This window comes from Schistocerca cancellata, chromosome 4 (assembly GCF_023864275.1).
Source record: "Schistocerca cancellata isolate TAMUIC-IGC-003103 chromosome 4, iqSchCanc2.1, whole genome shotgun sequence".
Classification (NCBI taxonomy): domain Eukaryota; kingdom Metazoa; phylum Arthropoda; class Insecta; order Orthoptera; family Acrididae; genus Schistocerca; species Schistocerca cancellata.
The window spans coordinates 659949746-659963538 of NC_064629.1; the positions used below are offsets into that span (position 1 = coordinate 659949746).

General features: G+C 43.6%; 1 protein-coding gene across 1 annotated transcript in view; it reads left to right on the top strand.

Moving 5' to 3' along the window:
- LOC126184369 (stAR-related lipid transfer protein 13) overlaps window positions 1-13793 on the top strand; it is a 681898-nt gene that overhangs the window by 521119 nt on the left and 146986 nt on the right. Inside the window, exon 10 of the mRNA XM_049926754.1 lies at window positions 369-466. Coding sequence (XP_049782711.1) covers window positions 369-466 — 98 coding nt within the window. The remainder of the gene's footprint in view (window positions 1-368; window positions 467-13793) is intronic.

Sequence of the window (13793 nt, forward strand, 5' to 3'; positions counted from 1 at the left end):
GTCAGCACATCTGCCTAACGACGGTTCAATCCCGCGTCCGGCCATCCTGATTTAGGTTTTTCGTGATTTCCCTAAATCGCTCCAGGCAAATACCGGGATGGTTCCTTTGAAAGGGCACAGCTGACTTCCTTCCCCATCCTTCCCTAATCCGATGAGACCGATGACCTCGCTGTCTGGTCTCCTTCCCCAAACAATCCAACCCCCCCACCCCCCACCCTCGACGTCTGCCTAGTAAGCACGTGACCTGGGTTCGAATCCCGATCCGGCACAAATTTCAACTTTTCCCATTGATATAAATCGATGCCCACTGGCAGCTAATGTCTTTAATTTCTTAGTGTATTGATGTGACATGTGCGGTGTTGGCAGAGCCACGTGTCTGCTGACGACAGTGAGGAGGAGCTGGAGTGCGCGCTCAGCGAGCAGTGGACGTTCCAGGCGCGGTCCCGGCGCTGGTCGCGGCTTGATGGTGAGTGCTCAGCTTTCTTTGGCTTCCTCTTAACCCTACTTTGTTTACTGCACTTTCCAGTCAATCTCTCACCGCATTATATTAGTAAAACCGTTTCTAGAATAAAGTGTCACTACACAACCTACCTCATACGCCACTGTTACAACAAAGCAAAATACCTGTGCTATAGGCGCCACACAATGATCCTGTTGGTTTCAAATAGTTCGTAAATTCAAGAAATCATGGTATCACCAAACAAAAGTGTGACAGTCTTGTCCGTGGGCCCTAGTAAGCAGAACATTTCGCTGGGATGTAAATAACCCATTGAGTATGAAAGGATTAAATGTAAACGTGTTAGATTTTATATTAGGCCAAACGAGGGAGACCAAGATATGAATACACTAAGCAGATTCAGAAGGATGTAGGTTGCAGTAAGTACTGGGAGATGAAGAAGCTTGCACAGGATAGAGTAGCATGGAGAGCTGCACCAAACCAGTCTCAGGACTGAAGACCATAACAACAACAACAACATAGGCCAAACACATTAAGTATCTGTAATTGGCCACTCTTATTTTATATTTCCACAGTCCAGTTCAGAGTATTACATCTCTTGAAGCTTTGTGGGAAACCTGTAGTGCCGCGGAGGTTCGAGCCCTCCCTCGGGCATGGGTGTGTGTGTTTGTCCTTAGAATAATTTAGGTTAAGTAGTGTGTAAGCTTAGGGACTGATGACCTTAGCAGTTAAGTCCCATAAGATAAAAAAAAGCCTGTAGTGCGTTTTAAAGATTATTTGATCTTATGTTAGTGTATTGCTCATTTATTGGAACGAAACTGAAAGCAAGCAGTCACCATTTTATCTAGGTTTACTTCTTTATTCAAACCATAACCGGTTTCTGGCATACGCTCTAAATACCCATTTTCAGATGTCGGCATTCACGTGGTAAGTATTGCATGTTTTCTGTTGCACTGTATGAAAAAATTACACTAGCCAACAAAATTTTACTTTTTTCTGTAACTGGCATATAACCAGCTGATCTTTAGGTTTTCTGGTGTGTTGATAACGAAAATGTTAACGAAAATGCAAGATTAGCTCTCCTTTTGAAGTTATGATAACTTTACGCTATTACCTGTATACGCTTATGCTTGTATTTACCTTGGTGTTATCCCTCGGGAGGTCACTGAAGGTGTAACCGCTTTGCCTGGCGTTTGTGGTTTTCTGCTGGTGATTCCCTGATTAATGCCCAGCAATAATCGACTAACAGTGTCGCACTCAAATTCCCCTTGTATTTCATTTCCATCTCCGAAATTTGCTGGTGGAAGCGTTCTCCGTTCTCGTCGGTTATAGCACCACATTTGTCAGTGGGAATCTAGGAAATATAACGTTAAGGGAATGTTGCACTCCAGTCTACTGAGCAGTGCAGAAGATTTGCCACAAGATCCTTATAGTTTTCTGCCCTCTTACTTCTTAAAAATGTTGTTGACTCTTGAACAAAGGCATACCAAGCTAAATTTTCATCACCTTTCGGGATACTGTTGAAATGCTCATATTTGTACAGTATGCGTAGTTAGGGATCCACGAATATCCCCTCTTTATTTTCGCCTCACTAAGACGTGGAAATTTCTCGTGCAAATAGAGAAATGCTTCCCATAGTTATGTCCATGGCTTTAACGAAGTTTTTCGTTGACCCAGTTTTATGTGAAGAGCAGGGAAAGTTATGTTCTTGTATTCGGTAAGTGCTTTGTGATATCCTGGTTCGAGTTATTGACGCTTAGGCCAATCTTTCTTTTTATAATGCAGTACTTTGGCTCGGCTATCCCAGAGACACAGGAAGCAGCAGAATTTGGAGTAGCCGTGTTGTAACCGAAGTAATATGCCTATGACTTTCAGATCCCCGGAAATCCGCGGAAATCTGCACCGAAAGTGTTTGCGAACAAAATCTGTACTTTCACACAACTGCTAACTGCATCATTTATCACTAAATTCAAATTGTGACTGGTGCAATGTACATACTCCGCATTTGGCTGAATATACTTAATCTGTTTTTGCACACCATTTTATACATCTCTCAACACACTGGTCTCATCATAACATTGACCCAAACACTTTTTTGAATTAATATGTTTGTCAGATAGCTTTTAGATTCGAAAAACAAAAGCAATTGAAAAAATAAACAGAAAATAAAATGCAAAAAAAAATCCTTAGAAGTGAAAATGATTACTTTTGGGCATATCCAAAACTTGCCTAAAAATGTGATCATACCGGACGACAAGTTCTACACCAGACAGAAAATTACCGTGGTATCCTTCCTCCTGACTTAAGTTCTCTCGGTGTACTCCGAAGGAAATCGACTCTTTGCTAGGGTAAGTATGATATCGAATAACCTTGTAAGACCCCTTTTAAAAAATGACGCTTCTTCAAGAATTTCATTTTCAGCTTCCTTGTCGATAGTACCATTATTTTTCCAAAGTTTGTACACAGCACTTACTTCCGTATGGCCACTCGAGAAACTGTGTTCTTCAATTTTTTCTGGTAAGTGCTTACAGGCCCGATTACCAGTACACAATACATTATTCCTTTACGAAGTAAGCAACCAGCAAGATCGACAATAGGCAATATCTATAATTTTGGAATAACACAGTCAAAAACGATTAACTAGTTCATACTTAAAAACTGAAACATAGTACGATGTCAAAAAACACCTGTTATTCTGATGGCGATCTTTAGGAACGCCTGGGCATTGAGTCAAACAGAGCTTGGATGGCGTGTACAGGTACATCTGTCCATGCAGCTTCAACGCGATACCACAGTTCATCAAGAGTAGTGACTGGCGTATTGTGACGAGCCACTTGCTCGTCCACCATTGACCAGACGTTTTCAATTGGTGAGAGATCTGGAGAATGTGCTGGCCAGGGCAGCAGTCGAACATATTCTGTATCCAGAAAGGTCCGTTCAGGACCTGCAACATGCGGTCGTGCATTATCCTGCTGAAATGTAGGGTTTCGCAGGGATCGAATGAAGGGTAGAGCCACGGGTCGTAACACATCTGAAATTTAACGTCCACTGTTCAAAGTGCCGTCAATGCGAACAAGAGGTGACCGAGACGTGTAACCAATGGCACCCCATACCATCACGGCGGGTGATACGCCAGTATGGCGATGACGAATACACGCTTCCAATGTGCGTTCACCGCGATGCCGCCAAATACGGATGCGACCATCATGATGCTGTAAACAGAACCTGGATTCATCCGAAAAAATGACGTTTTGCCATTCGTGCACCCAGGTTCGTCGTTGAGTACACCATCGCAGGCGCACCTGTCTGTGATGCAGCGTCAAGGGTAACCGCAGTCGTGGTCTCCGAGCTGATAGTCCATGCTGCTGCAAACGTCGTCGAACTGTTCGCGCAGATGGTTGTTGTCTTGCAAAAGTCCCCATCTGTTGACTCAGGGATCGAGACGTGGCTGCACGATCCGTTACAGCAATGCGGATAAGATGCCTGTCATCTCGACTACTAGTGATACGAGGCCGTTGGGATCCAGCACGGCGTTCTGTATTACCATCCTAAACCCACCGATTCCAAATTCTGCTAACAGTCATTGGATCTCGACCAACGCGAGCAGCAATGTCGCGATACGATAAAGCGCAATCGCGATAGGCTACAATCCGATCTTTATCAAAGTCGGAAACGTGATGGTACGCATTTCTCCTTCTTACACGAGGCATCACAACAACGTTTCACCAGGCAACGCCGGTCAGCCGCTGTTTGCGTATGAGAAATCAGTTGGAAACTTTTCCTCATGTCAGCACGTTGTAGGTGTCGCCACCGGCGCCAACCTGGTGTGAAGGCTCTGAAAAGCTAATCATTTGCATAACACAGCATCTTCTTCCTGTCGGTTAAATTTCGCGTCCGTAGCATGTCATCTTCGTGGTGTAGCAATTTTAATGCACATAGTGTACTTTCGCGTTTGCTGTTACTTCATTGGCCTGTCGTTTACATGGAGCTTAAACACGCCCTCTCGAGTACACTCAAATAACATGATAATAAGACAAGTTGTGCTGTAATGTCGCCTATAAGACCGGAAAAATCTCGCTTCCGCACAAATATTTCCGGCACATTTGCGCTGGCTGGCCAGCCGTGCCAGCTAACTCACAGTTTTGTAAACACCTGCAAATGTCAGGACTGTGGTAGTGAAGGCGAATGGTCGACTTCGGTTTGTTGAGAGAATTTTAGGAATGAGTGGTTGGAGATCGCATGTAGGACACTTGAGTGTTTGGGATCCGTGCCAGGTCGGATTGAAGGAAAACATCGAAGCAACTCGGGGGCGGGCTGTTAGATTTGTTACCGGTAGCTTCTAACAGTAAGTAAGTGTTACGGAACTACTTCGGGAACTTGACAGCCGAACGATTCTACTGCGCGCAAGGACCACGAAGTTGAGATACGAGAAATTAGGGCTCATGCGGAGGCATATAGATAGTCGTTTATCCCTCGCTCTATTTGCGAGTGGAACTGGAAAGGAATTGACAAGCAGTCGAACAGAGTACCCTTCGCCACGCATTGTACAGTGGCTTGAGAATTATCTATGTAGATGCAGATTTAAGCTAGTCATATTTCAATCGCAATAACAATTGTTTCACGTTTCATATATTTATTTAATGTAAGGTGAATACCCAGACCAAATCGACGGTAACATTTTGCCATTATGCAGTACCACGTACTTGAGACTTACTTTGGAGGAGTCGAAGAACAACCTTCATTGATCACATAGCTGCCATTAGTCCATGTACATCATTATAAATGCCAAGTTCTTTTTACTTTAGAAAAATGGAAGGAATGGCAATGGCGGTTACGGAACGCACTCACATTTCCCATCTTATCAAGACAATTCCAAATTTGTAGTCTTGACGCCTTCAGTTCAGCTTTACCTTCCAGTATTTCCAACTCTCTCACTAGAGCATTAAGTTCATACTGTTATTTTGTGAATCTCTGTATACTCCTCTGAACACACAAAATCAGGAACTTTCGGAGAACTGGGTTTTGAAGGCGATGGTGCAGCACTAGTTTCACTACCGCCCTCGTCACTATCACAGTCAGGTGGAACGGGAACAAGCAGTCCATCTCCGAGAGGCATTTATCGCATGGCCGACAGTATGTTAGGATAAGGCAAGGAAGACTTTTTCTTGTTGGAAATACCATGTGTTAACAGACTTGTCATACAAAAGCAACAATCATTCACATGGTTTGATGGTTTTCCCCAGATCAAGGGCATAGCAAAGCCCGTAGAAGCTCTTTTATGGTTCAGTCACGAATGACGATTTGATACACAAGACACACATCATACACGAGGAGCCCAGGACGCCAGCCGGTGTGGCCGAGCGGTTCTAGAAACTTCAGTCTGGAACCGCGCGACCGCTACGGTGGCAGGTTCGAATTCTGTCTCGGGCATGGATGTGTGTGATGTCGTTAGGTTGGTTAGGTTTAAGTAGTTCTAAGTTCTAGGGTACTGATTACCTCAGATGTTAAGTCCCATAGTGCTCAGAGCCATTTGAACCATTTGAGCCCAGGACGTGTCATGATGCCAGATTTCACAGCCGAAGTATAGTCTGTATGCCTTCCTAATATATGGCGTTGTTGGCCTCCTTTGCGATTTCATTGTAGCCTGCCTGAAAATACAGAAAAAGCTGTCAGCAGTGTTTACGAATTTATGAGGCATGTTGAATCACGGGAATTACAATGACCATACGCACTAACTATACTTCAGTAACACATTCTGCCAGCACACGAACAGAATATAGCCTGTAACAGACTGAAACTACACCTAAAAGAAACATGCTCCACTCCTCCCTTACCCATCCACCTCCCCCTCCCTCTCCCCCTTCCCCTTCCTCTTCCCCTTCCTCTTCCCCTTCCTCTTCCCCTTCCCCTTCCCCTGTTACTATGAGCCCAGGACAAAAATAGCGACAAAATACACGCAGCTATAGTTGCCTGAAACTTTCACTCTGTCTACCATCAGCGGGAATTCGAAGCCTATATGGAAAAGAATCGACAGTGAACCTCTTTAAAACTAATCTAAACTAAACTCCGTCCGAACAGGTCATGAAGGCCCAACGGTACTGACCGGCCCCAATGTCATCCTCAGCCTATAGGCGTCACTGAATGCGGATATGCAGGCGCATGTGGTCAGTACACCGCTCTCCCGGCCGTACGTCAATTTCCGCGACCGGAGCCGCTACTTCTCAACCAAGGAGCTCCTTAGTTTGCCTCATAAGGGCTGAATGCACTCCGCTTGCCAACAGTGGTCGGCAGACCGGATGGTCACCCATCCAAGTGCTAGCCCAGCCCGACAGCGTTTAACTTCGGTGATCTGACGGGAACCGGCGTTACCACTGCTGAAAGGTCGTTGGCGACAATGAACGCTCATAAAATATGATTATAATTAGATGTACCCCTTTAACTTAGAAACGGGTGCTAATCCGAGATTTTCATTGTTGTTTTCGTGGTCAGCGTGGTTGACATAGTCAACAAATATTTCTTTCATCCCAGTTCCATTTTCACTGTTGGCTAGTGTTATTACTCCACTTTGTTAAATTAAAATCTATCTATTTAGTATAAAGGCCAATTGTATAAACTATTTACAAAAATTAATGGTTAGGAGGCAGGAGACGCTAATGCTGAATGCCTAGTTACATGTATTCCAGTTTTTGACTCGGATATCCTCGTTGCCTCGCACGATATTTTTTTGTGAAGAGTTGCTTATCCACCAACCAGCTTATAGTCTAATGCTGCAGCACTTCATAATTATTCACTCAAAATTTTGAAACACACAAGCGTCGGAGACAATCTTCATAGGCAGTATTACAATTTTTTTAACGAATACACCTCCATTTGACTGTATATTTCTGTATATTTCTTGAGTACAATCTAGATTTCGGCTTTCACGCCATTATCGAGTGCAATTATCTTAGACCATTAACAACACTTTTCTGTGTACTGTTCAGGATGGCACATACACAGTTAAACACACTTACTTAACATTGGTATACATGATACAAAATTAATGCCTTGTAGGAAACAAAAGATTTGTTGTTTACCTCCTTTGGGCTGACTTCCTCAGATATTATGTACCTCTTCGATAAAGTACCGCATCCCTGCAAGACGTTAACTTTATACCATTTAAATAAATGTTAAGCCAATGTGTTGAACTGTGTATTTATCATCCTGCACAGTACACAACAAAATGATGGTAATTGTGTAAGAACGTTATAGCCGCTAATGACGTGAAAGCCGAAATCTAGAGTGTACACAAATGGCTCAAATGGCTCTGAGCACTATGGGACTTAACATCTGAGGTCATCAGTCCCCTAGAACTTAGAAGTACTTAAACCTAACTAACCTAACGACATCACACACTTCCATGCCCGAGGCAGGATTCGAACCTGCGACCGCAGCAGCAGCGCGGTTCCGGACTGAAGCGCCTAGAACCGCTTAGCCACAACGGCCGGCAGAATGTACACAAAAAATGTACAGAAATATACAGTCAAATAGCGATGTATTCTTTCAGAAGAACACTGTATGACAGTGACTCGGCAAAATCGAAAACATTTTAGAGCATGACAGTGATTTTTTTATTATTACAATTGATTCTCTATAGTGAAGAGGCGCGTTACGATCTTATCTGATGTACTGTACGCAATAGATACTAGTGGAATATAGATTTAGTATATGATATGCAGAGAGATACTAATCGTTGAAAGTTATCAATTTCATATACGCCCGAAAACAGTTATAACTTGAATAATGAGGTAAACTTTTGTAAAATAGTGACTGCTGGCTTTTAATTCCCCCGCAACATTTATCTATCTGGTAAGTACGATTCGTCAGCGGTGTAAAGGATCGTCATACCAAATGAGATGTAAATCTCTTCGAGCATCATTAGTGGGTCCTACAGGGGTTTTTAAAAAATTTTGCTCTAGAATATCTGAGAACGCTGTAAATGCGATATCATCAGCTTTAAGAATGTGTAACTCATAGTCTCCAGAACGAGATTGAAAAGTTGCTCTGACGACACCTTGGTGGCTGTTAAACTTCAGCGCTGAAGGTTGCAAACGCTGAGTGATCTACTGAAGTGGAGAATTCTTATTTTTTGCAGCGGCTGGCGGCTGAGTCAGCAGTTTCCTCGTGGAGGACGCGTCCGCAGTTGGCAGCTGTCAGCGCAGCTAGAACTGTGCTAGCTAGCACACAGGCGTGTGGACACCCACCGTGCAAAACCCTAGTAGCGCCGTGTCGATAGACGGCTTAAAGGCGCCACCCACGCGTGCTAGGCTGATGCGTACTGGCAAATGCTGATCCGCGCTGCTTTCACACCGCCCTAGTCTCTCACCACTGACAAGCCTCTTCCCTTTGAATTTGCCGGTTTCACAAAAGCCATACAAATACTCCAATCAAACGTTGATCCTGCTACCTAAGCTCTGCTGGATGCAAGAGATTGGGCACTCTCTATTTGCAAAACAAACGCCAAACAATTATAATTCTATGAAATAAATTAATCACACTATAATAACATGATAGATCGATGGGACGAAATCAGTGAACACGCAATCGCACGAAATGACATGAGTGGAAACAGGCGAGAAATGCCGATGTTGCAATGTAATGAAGCTATCGTGTCAGTTTAAAATATGCGCCACACCGGGACTCGAACCAGGATTTTCTGCTTACCAATAGGCGACATTTTTAAAACAAAAGCAGTATTTATTTCGGTCATATAAAATATAGCGAGAAAATATTTATGCAAGTAATATGTCACCAGAGTTTTCTGTTCAAAAATGGTTCAAATAGCTCTGAGCACTATGCGACTTAACTTCTAAGGTCATCAGTCTCCTAGAACTAATTAAACCTAACTAACCTAAGGACATCACACACATCCATGCCCGAGGCAGGATTCGAACCTGCGACCGTAGCTGTCGCTCGGCTACAGACTGTAGCGCCTAGAACCGCACGGCCACTCCGGCCGGCAGAGTTTTCTGTCATTATAGTCCTGTACGTACGTGTATGAATTATTATTCACTGTTTGATACCTGAAACATTCATTGGCAGTTATCACGAAACAGTATTACAAATGTGTATGGTGGCATTTTCTTATTAAGAGATGTATACCATTTCTGTTTCTGCCACAGGCTGTTATAATCCATTACAATCAGTAGCACTTCAGTGTTTTGGCTTATTGCTAAGATTATAAAATGTTGGATTATTAATATTTAACATCAAGCTATTTCCACTGAGAAACATTTTTGAGGATCGTCGATTGTTCTAGATATGCTCTGTGCAGTTCGAATTTTTCGTAATTTGAGGTATCCTTGTTTCTTTACTACTGCTTGTCCCATCATTTTAGCACCTTATGCTCCACCCTCTACTTGGTTCAAATGGCTCTGACCACTATGGGACTTAACATCTATGGTCATCAGTCCCCTAGAACTTAGAACTACTTAAACCTAACTAACCTAAGGACATCACACAACACCCAGCCATCACGAGGCCCCTCTACTTAAACAGTCTTCTGCTGCCGTTCTTGTTTCCCTCTCTCCATAACAAGTACAGCACGCCAAGTATTTTCTTGAGCTACTTATTTTTCCTATTTCCGCGGCTCAGTTCTGTTATCGAAACATCATCCAGAAGTATACTGAAAACTCGTAGTCTTTCTATGGCTTCCTTTCACATAAGAAGAGAAACCTTTTGCCTCTGGGCGGTTAGTGCAAATGGATGGTAAAACTTTTTCCTCATAATCGAGGCCCAGTTGTCTGTACATTATGGGCAATTGTTCTGCCTCTGCTCTTGACAGCAACCACGACAATAACAGTAATCATCTTCCAAGTGCTTGCTTCCCCTAGGAGAAGAAATTTTAGGTAGCCGCGATCTAATGTCATTCATTATTCGCTACTGGAACTATGAGATTCTAAAGTGCATGCCTTCTGCGTAAATATCCGTTTTGACACCAGTAGTTCTGCTGAATATTGTGGCCCTATAACCATCTTCAACTGTGCAGAGGAACTGAGCCGCACCATAAGCAGTTAATATCTTCAGTTCTGTTTCACCACCCTTAGGACTTTTCCATAGCGACTAGAAAACCACTGAGCTTACCCTGTGCCATAAACATTGCTGAATTCTTGGTCAGTCCTGAGCTGCTGAACCAGATATGTCTTTTAGGAGTTAACGCGGTCACTACAGGCAGTTTCACAACAGTTCCCACAAACTAAAACCCTACAAGTAACATCGGGCCGAAGGTGGACACCCAAAGGTATCCTTAGGCTATATGAACATGCCACCACACCTGACTCAAATGTTAGTGAATTTTCTAGCTATGACTTCCAAACATTACTGTTAGAGGTTCTCCGTAGGCGTACGCGGGAGTAGAAACACTGGGAGAACGTGCAGGAGCTGGAAAAAAATATGGAAATGTCAAAAACCACATTACCATGTCTAATACAGTGTGGGAAAACCGTTGGCATTCAAAACAGATTCCAGTCGTCCCGGACCTGATAACTACAGGTCCTGTATGGTTTTTAAGGGAACCTTATACCAGTCTTCCTGGAAAATAGTTGCAAGTTCAGGTAATTATGATGGAGATGGATAGCGATCACGCACCCTTCTCTCCAAAAGACCACAAATACTCAATAATATTGAGGCCTGGTGTCTGACTGCCAAGGAAGATGAGATAGTTCATCCTCATGCTCACAAAACCAGTCCTGCACGATGGGAGTTGTGTGAACGGGGGTCTTGCCGTCTTGAAACACAGCCTTATCATTTTGGAACACACATTCCGCTATGGGATGGACCTGATCAGCCAAAATGGTCACATAATCCTTGACAGTAATGGGACGTTGCAGAATATCCATGGGGCCATGGAATAACACGATATGGCTGTCCAGAACATCACTGAACCACGCCACGTTTCATTCTCTGGACGTAAACTTTGCCAGAACTTGGAAACAGTATGCAACAAAACTCATCCGACTAAATGACTTTTTTCCATAGTTCCATAGTCTGAGTTTTATGGCTTTGGCACCGCAGTTTCCTGTTACGGCCATTAACATCACTGTTGAGTGGTTTTAGAATTCCCGCTCACTCTGCAGTTCTACATCTACATCCATACTCCACAAGCCACCTGACGGTGTGTGGCGGAGGGTACATTGAGTACCTCTATCGTCTCTCCCTTCTATTCCAGTCTCGTATTGTTCGTGGAAAGAAGGATTGTCGGTATGCTTCTGCGTGGGCTCTAATCTCTCTGATTTTATCCTCATGGTCTCTTCGCGAATATGCGTAGGAGGGAGCAATATACTGCTTGACTCTTCGGTGAAGGTATGTTCTCGAAACTTCAACAAAAGCCCGTACCGAGCTACTGAGCGTCTCTCCTGCAGAGTCTTCCACTGGAGGTTATCTCTCATCTTCGTAACGCTTTCGCGATTACTAAATGATCCTGTAACGAAGCGCGCTGCTCTCCGTTGGATCTTCTCTATCTCTTCTATCAACGCTATCTGGTACGGATCCCACACCAGTGAGCAGTATTCAAGCAGTGGGCGAACAAGCGTACTGTAACCTACTTCCTTTGTTTTCGGATTGCATTTCCTTAGGATTCTTCCAATGAATCTCAGTCTGGCATCTGCTTTACCGACGATCAACTTTATATGATCATTCCATTTTAAATCACTCCTAATGCCTACTCCCAGATAATTTAGGGAATTATCTGCTTCCAGTTGCTGACCTGCTATATTGTAGCTAAATGATAAAGGATCTTTCTTTCTAAGTATTCGCAGCACATTACACTTGTCTACATTGAGATTCAATTGCCATTCCCTGCACCATGCGTCAATTCGTTGCAGATCCTCCCGCATTTCAGTACAATTTTCCATTGTTACAACCTCTCGATGGCCGTCTTAGTCTCGTGGACGAATAGCGCGAACTGGGTTTCATACGATCGTCTTTTTCGAAACCCATGCTGATTCCTACATAGTAGATTTCTAGTCTCCAGAAAAGTCATTATACTCGAACATAATACGTGTTCCAAAATTCTACAACTGATCGACGTTAGAGATATAGGTCTATAGTTCTGCACATCTGTTCGACGTCCCTTCTTGAAAACGGGGATGACCTGTGCCTTTTTCCAATCTTTTGGAACGCTACGCTCTTGTAGAGACCTACGGTACACCGCTGCAAGAAGGGGGGGGGGGGGGGGGGGGCGCAAGTTCCTTCGCATACTCTGTGTAAAATCGAACTGGTATCCCATCAGGTCCAGCGGCCTCACCTCTTTTGAGCGATTTTAATTGTTTTTCTATCCCTCTGTCATCCATTTCGATATCTACCATTCTGTCATCTGTGTGACAATCTAGAGAAGGAACTACACTGCAGTCTTCCTCTGTGAAACAGCTTTGGAAAAAACATTTAGTATTTCGTCCTTTAGTCTGTTATCTCTGTTTCAGTACCATTTTGCTCACAGAGTGTCTGGACATTTTGTTTTGATCCACCTACCGCTTTAACATAAGACCAAAATTTCTTAGAATTTTCTGCCAAGTCAGTACATAGAACTTTACTTTCGAATTCATTGAACGCCTCTCGCATAGCCCTCCTCACACTACATTTCGCTTCGTGTAATTTTTGTTTGTCTGCAAGGCTTTGCCTATGTTTATGTTTGCTGTGAAGTTCCCTTTGCTTCCGTAGCATCAGTTGTTGTACTACCTTGGCTCTTTTCCATCTCTTACGATCTTGCTTGGCACATACTCATCTAATGCTTCACTGTCCAGCCTGTCTCTGCGGTATACATTCCAATCTGAGTTTAGGATTTCATTACTGTTTACGTCTGGTTTCAGCTTACGGAGCACCTTTCGTGTTGTTTTGATACTAACAGGGTTCGCGGGTGCGATATTCAGTTCTGCAGTGTCTTTTGCCACTGTCGTCCTCTTATTTTTCGTCATGATCCTTTTCAGTGGTCGTCTGTCACAATCACTCAGCACACACTTTTGTTCGTGTTCTGACTTAACGGAAGATGTTTCTCCGCTTTCCCTGTAACCAGTATAAATCTTCAGTACGGTGCGTCTTGCAAAACCAAACACTTTGGCTTCCTCGGTTACGGAAGCAATCATCATAAGAACGCCAACAATTTGCCCACATTGGGATTCATTTAACTGCGACATAATGCACTCATAACTAAACGGATCACTGTCCTGATCATTGCACACGTGTCGTTCGCCGTCAAATACAACAGCGCCAGCTGCAGGCTTAGATAGCCTCTGCATTTACTGTACGTTCAAGAACGCATTCTCACGATGTTTCCATATTTTTGTCTAACCTCTGTGTTTGG